General features: G+C 34.6%; 2 protein-coding genes across 3 annotated transcripts; both read right to left on the bottom strand.

Annotated features, from left to right (window-relative positions):
- Window positions 1–1566: 1566 nt before the first annotated feature.
- On the bottom strand, window positions 1567–2434 carry LOC149940692 (uncharacterized). 2 transcript variants are annotated; one of them, XM_090179837.1, is made up of 3 exons: window positions 2349–2434; window positions 2206–2295; window positions 1567–2145 (listed from the first exon to the last, which is right to left on the bottom strand). In XM_090179837.1, exons 2-3 carry the CDS (start codon window positions 2276–2278, stop codon window positions 1610–1612), a joined length of 609 nt encoding a protein of 202 aa, XP_090035963.1. In that variant the 5' UTR covers window positions 2279–2295; window positions 2349–2434; the 3' UTR covers window positions 1567–1609. The 2 variants fall into 2 exon arrangements, with proteins under 2 accessions (XP_090035963.1, XP_090035962.1); XM_090179836.1 differs by having other exon boundaries at window positions 1567–2141.
- Window positions 2435–2583: 149 nt separating this feature from the next.
- LOC149940691 (uncharacterized) lies at window positions 2584–3251 on the bottom strand. Its single transcript, XM_090179352.1, has 4 exons — window positions 3200–3251; window positions 2981–3123; window positions 2631–2921; window positions 2584–2592 (listed from the first exon to the last, which is right to left on the bottom strand). Exons 1-4 carry the CDS (start codon window positions 3249–3251, stop codon window positions 2584–2586), a joined length of 495 nt encoding a protein of 164 aa, XP_090035478.1.
- Between the last annotated feature and the right edge of the window lie 2601 nt (window positions 3252–5852).

Genomic DNA, 5852 nt, shown 5'->3' with positions numbered 1-5852 from the left:
CGCAACCCGCGGTTCCAGGTGTTGCGGGTGGGGCAGCCGGAACTCCAGCCGACAATATCGCCCCCGAGAATTTGTTTCTTCATTCGCTTTTTAGCGACGTCCACGTATTTCTTAATGAAAGATCAGTAACACCTTCCAGTCAAAATTACGCTTATAAAAGTATGATACAAACTGTATTAACGTTCGGAGATTCTGCGAAAAAAAGTTATTTAACCAGTTCACTTTTCTATCGGGATACGCCTGGGAAGTTCGATTCATTTTTCGATAACGATGGTTTCTCTAAACGAGCGAGTTTAGTGCAAAAAGGGGCGATTGACTTGTTAGGCGTAGTCCATACTGATTTATGTCAACAACCACGTTTTTTATTAAATATGGTTGATTTGAAATTTAAATTCGATAAAAATAGAGGAGCTTTTTGCGTTCACTCCGACGTAAAATGTAAAGTGGAGATTTTATCAGCTTCCCTTTATCTGAGGAAAGTTAAAGTGATACCGGAACTATCGCTCGCTCAAGCCAAGGCGCTACAATATGGAACCGCTAAATATCCTGTAACTCGTTCGGAGTGCACCTCATTTTCAATACCCGCTGGTCTTATGGCTAGTGTGCAAGATCATTTATTTACCGGACAAGCACCCAAGAAAGTTGTTATCGGGTTTGTGGAACAAAAAGCGTTTCTAGGAGATTTGAAAAAATCACCGTACAACTTTCAACATTTCGATTTATCAAGCATTGGATTGTACATTGACGGTAGCAGCGTCCCTCATAAGGCGTTATCTCTAAACTTTGAGGAAAATCAATATATTCAAGCGTATTGCAATCTTTTCATTCAAACTAATCAGTGGAACGTAGATGAAGGGAATCAGATAAGTCGGGAAGATTACCCTAACGGAAATTGTTTATTCGCGTACAATTTAACCTCGGATCTTAATAACAACGCTAATCACTTGCATCTTGTAAAAAACAGTAACCTGAGATTAGAATTAAAATTTGCAAAACCGTTACCGGAGACGATTTCCATTCTAATTTACGCTGAGTTTCAAAATTTGATTGAAATTGATAAAAATCGAACCGTGATTTTCGATTACAGTAATTAATGGATTCGCTACAGATAACTAAAATTCTTGAAAAAGATTTAAGTACTAAAAGTATATTTCGAGGCGTGTTCGCGGCTGACAAGCTACCTAAATACGTAAAAATATTCCCTTCTCTATTTATTGTAAATACCGATACGAGTGCTGAACCTGGAGAACACTGGGTTCTAATATATTTTTCTAAACATAAAAATTGTGAATTCATGGATTCCTTTGGAAACCCACCAGATTATTTTAAATTTAATGACTCTATTGAACGAAACAGTAAAACTGTTACTTTTAATTCTAATCAATTACAGAGTAATTCTAGTAATACGTGTGGAGCATTCTGTATCTATTTTGCTATAAACAGGTGTAAAGGAATAGAAATGTATAACATTGTGTCTAGGTTTAAGAAAGATAAATATGTAAACGATAAAATGATTAAAGAGTTTATGTGCAAAATGTATTCAATAAAATAATTTTTTACAATTTATAGCAATAGCAGTTTTTTATATATACATAAATACAAGCATTCATTATAATTTTTCAATATCTTTATGACCGTGCGCTAATGTACGAACCCCGCAGGGTAGAATATATCTCTTATCATCATTTGGTGATAAACAAAGTTTTCTAGTATTTAAAGTAAATAGCTCATGCTTGAAACTAGCTATACGCATCATCTCGGCTGACATGGTTTCTTGATTAAAAAGACAACGTTCATAGTCTTCATGGCGGATGACGTTTCTAATAACGTTCATGGCAACGCCCTTACAAACATTTTTATGGTTTAAAATTGACTCTAAAGATTTCCCCAATCGCAACTCCTTTTCTATCTCTTCAGCGGTCTTAGACTCCCCGTACAATTTAATAGAATAAAGCTTTGGACGAAGTCCTACAAAACTTTGAATTAACTGTGAATTTGTCTCGTCTTTAAAATAGCCGAGAGCTTTTTTATTCTGATTAGAATGAAGGAAATGCGAAGGTGGATAATCAGAGAAGTCAAAGCGGTTTTTATGAACTTCTAAGTCTTTATAAACATCATCCGTCTTAATGTTGTACGTTAAACTGTCTGTAAATATTTTATATATTAGTACTATTTAAATAAAAAATTGATATTAAATTAAATTACCAGTGTCTGTAAATAATAGTGATGCTTTGTTCCCGTACGTATTTTTTATGAATCCATAATGGAACCGATACATGAGCTCCTTGGATAAATCTAGAATGGTGAATCCGGTAAATATAGGCCGGTTAAGAACAATTTTAGCTCACTTCTTATGAGCGCCAGCTAACTCTTCATTAAAGATGGTAAAGTGTTCAAACTGCGGGGAACTTGTAACTTTTAACATTCTTTCTGGTTTCTGAATCAACTCGAAATTTATATGCTTCCGTAAATTTTCCATTGTTTTTCTAAAGAATTAAATGAAGTAAGGGAAAAAACAGCAATAAATTATTTAAATTGATTTACCCGAAAACAGAGTTAACCATAAGTTTCCAGATATTCTTTTCAAATGAGCTCTTGGATAATTTCCTCTGTTCAGTGTTGAATCTAACATATTTTTCTAACCATTTTCCTTGAGTGAAGGTTAGAGCTCGATGAACCTTGGTTATTTTCAAACCTAATTCTACATAATATTTTAAATTGCGGTAATGTACTATGTATTTCTCTTTATTATTTAAATTAGGAAGAAGTTTTGGTAGACTTTGATTCTCCTTAATATTTAATTTTCCTAAGAGATCTTTGGAGTATGGAGATAGCATATCACGTGTAATAACTTTAGATCCCGCCGCTACTGGGAGATCGTTATGTAAGTCATGCAACTCTGGAGGATATTCAAGATCCACCTGCAAAGGAAACAATTCTTTAAAAATATAATTCAATAATTATAACACTTGTTATTTACCTCTAAAATGTATCCGTTTTCAACGTTATTGGGAATACTTAGAATATTTTCACCGAGTGTTTGCAAATCATCCTCCTGAACCCACTGGAAGTCGCCTAGCGGTAGTGGTTCACACATAACAGCACCGTACAAATTATTCGCATCTTCAATTAAGTTAAATTAAGTTAATTAAAATAATTAAAATTAAAAAATATTAATTTTTTTTTAAATGTAAATTACCTAAATAGCATATATAACTGCTCTCTTTAGACGAAACATATGTGTCGGGCATATATTTGTTATTCGCTTTAGAATAACGAGTTGAGATCATTGAAACACCGCCTCGAATACCTAAAAATTCAATGTAAATACAATAATATTTAAAATATCACAAAAGCGTTACCCTTTTCAATAAATAAGTGTTGATCTATATCAAGTATGAGATCGAGGCGAACATCGGTCATCTTCAAAGCTGCTTGCCAGGCTAAACCTGGTGCGGTGTAAGCGTGAGCGGGATCTAATTTATAATGAGTTATAGATAATGTTCTAAAATTTTCAAAAACGTCGGCTAAGAGCAACGCATCGCTTTTCACATAGAGGTCGGTGTATTCCCCTACGAAAACCGAGGTTAAGAGATTTGAAATATTTATACTATAGTAATTTTACCTAATGTTTGAATATTAAACGCTGTCCAAACATTTTGGGCGTGTAAATAATCGGATTCTAAAATATTTTGATTTTTCAATGAACTGAAAAACCCTTCTCTAGATGGTAGCATCGTCTCGTCAAATTTCTTTTCATCGTCCATATACTCGTACGGGTAGACTCCCTTCCGCAAGAGGAGCTGAACTTTATCACTTTCAAAATATTTCTTAACAATCTGAAATTTACTGGCTCCTTCCAAAACGAGATTAGATACTAGAGCATCGAGGCTATCACTTAGAAATCGATAAGAGTCTAAAAACCGAAATCTCCCTAAAATAATAATAAAATTAATGTTAAGGCTAAATTCATAATTAAATATATTTTACCTAGTTTCAGCGAAATATAATTTTCACTAGTGGAAGGAATACAGTCAAGTGTCTGTTCCTTAAAATGACCAATCTCCTGACATATAAGATGTAAATCGTATCTATGAAGATGAATTATTATTATTATTATTATTATTATTATTATTATTATTATTATTATTATTACTATTCCTGGTTAATTAAATTAATAAATTTACCTGCTAAAGTTATGAAGGAAAATGGGAATAAATTCTGGAACTTTCTTCCGAAGATTACAGATGTTATGCGCTGGCCCCCTATATTTTCCGCTGAAATGACAATGATCTCGAACAGCGGGCATATTTCCCTGATTTAGCTGCTTCTGACAAATGTAGCAAAGCGTAGCAGCTTGAAACTGTTCCTCCTCATCCGGGTAATAATCATTGGTACATTGGTCTCAATGAGATTTATCAACTCAGTCTCTAATTCCAGAATAGACTCCAGAAATCTTCGGGTTGCATCTTGTCCTCGATAGCAATCGGTTCGAACAGGTACACTTATAAGTATCCTATTGTAATATATCTAAAAGGGAATTTTGTCAAATAACTTACCGTTAGGTCCAACAAGCACCCACGAATACGCGCAGCTGATGTGCATGTTTACTTTGCTGGTATTTAAATCTGGATCTAGATCACATCCTTGAACTCTCGGTAGGATTGCTTCAAAATCGGCGGAAAATACATAATTTCATTAAGAGTTAAATTAAATAATTTTTATTTTTACTTTTTCCGTCCACTCATATTTATCAAAATAAAGCGTCTTCTTCTTGGTAGGGAAAACTGTTTTTTGGACGCCGTGAGTGGCGCATTCTTCGATATGCGCATCACGTCGCTGTTCAGCGTTGTTTCCGCTGAATCGGTGAAGACACATTCTAATACAGAAAATAATTAGTAGATTGCAAACTAATATATTGGAAATTAAATTACCTGCAGTAATAACTTGTACTTCTGTGTTTTGTTAGATGCTGTAACAGTTTTCCTAGGTCTCCTATAAGACAGTAATGTCTATTCCCATCGTCAATATCTTTAGTTTCATCGGTGATGTATAGCAAATCAACCTCTCTTTCCTTACCACACTTGTTGGAGCTTACGTAAAGAGGGAATATATCTCCCGAGAAGCCGAACACAGATATTGATAAATTATTCATTAATTCAAATTTTTTAAGTTCCGTAGCGTTTAATTTGAAAGGAAAAGATATATCAGTGGTATCAAGTTCGTTTTCATAAGGTGTATATTTGGAAACCCTGTTAGCGTGATGAAGCTTAGAAACTGGGTGAAGTTTAGCTAAAATTGACCAGAGAAAACATTTCTCATCATTTTCGTTTCTAATATTAAGAATCGCACGACGTCGAGATAGTTTTTCAGGTAGTTCCATATACGATGACCCCCGCAACGGTTGGTAAGATGCTACATTTAATTCTACATACAGAACACGGTCAATTACCCAACCCGATCCTATCAAAAATATAATGTTTTAGTTCAAAATATAACTTACAAATTTAAGTACATATCTGTCGCTTCAAAGTTTTCCGCTGCTGACTGTATTGTTTCAATGCAGTCATTCAGCTGGCTTTCAATGACGTCGGGCGTTAATGTTGTTTGCATAGTGCTCCGGAAATAGGGTCGTACTTCCGCTCTTTGTTCCACACCCCCTAAAGGTCTCATATAAACAGATCTTACGAGTAATTTAATTCCACGTTTACTGGTGAGTCTTTCCATTAGAAATTTACTGAAAGCGGCTCGGTAACGTCCGATAAACATCCCCGCATCAATATCATAGTCTTCGGCATTATAACGAATAGACGCTAGCGTATCATTCAAGGCCTGGACCATACTTGGGGATG

Source organism: Leiobunum rupestre, chromosome 6, assembly GCF_980474605.1.
Source record: "Leiobunum rupestre chromosome 6, qqLeiRupe1.1.hap1, whole genome shotgun sequence".
In the NCBI taxonomy this organism is placed as follows: domain Eukaryota; kingdom Metazoa; phylum Arthropoda; class Arachnida; order Opiliones; family Sclerosomatidae; genus Leiobunum; species Leiobunum rupestre.
This window is presented reverse-complemented; position numbering and strand designations above follow the sequence as displayed.

What these genes read in the sequence shown, in the direction of transcription:
- LOC149940692 (XM_090179836.1), bottom strand. Translation starts at nt 2,425, where the DNA reads ATGTTAAAAGTTACAAGTTCCCCGCAGTTTGAACACTTTACCATCTTT. An exon ending in TTAGCTGGCGCTCATAAGAA is followed by an intron (nt 2,296 to 2,348) that starts GTGAGCTAAAAT and finishes TCACCATTCTAG; the next exon opens with ATTTATCCAAGGAGCTCATG. An exon ending in ACTATTATTTACAGACACTG is followed by an intron (nt 2,142 to 2,205) that starts GTAATTTAATTT and finishes ATTTACAGACAG; the next exon opens with TTTAACGTACAACATTAAGA.
- LOC149940691 (XM_090179352.1), bottom strand. Translation starts at nt 3,251, where the DNA reads ATGCCCGACACATATGTTTCGTCTAAAGAGAGCAGTTATATATGCTAT. An exon ending in CAGTTATATATGCTATTTAG is followed by an intron (nt 3,124 to 3,199) that starts GTAATTTACATT and finishes ACTTAATTGAAG; the next exon opens with ATGCGAATAATTTGTACGGT. An exon ending in AAAACGGATACATTTTAGAG is followed by an intron (nt 2,922 to 2,980) that starts GTAAATAACAAG and finishes TTTCCTTTGCAG; the next exon opens with GTGGATCTTGAATATCCTCC.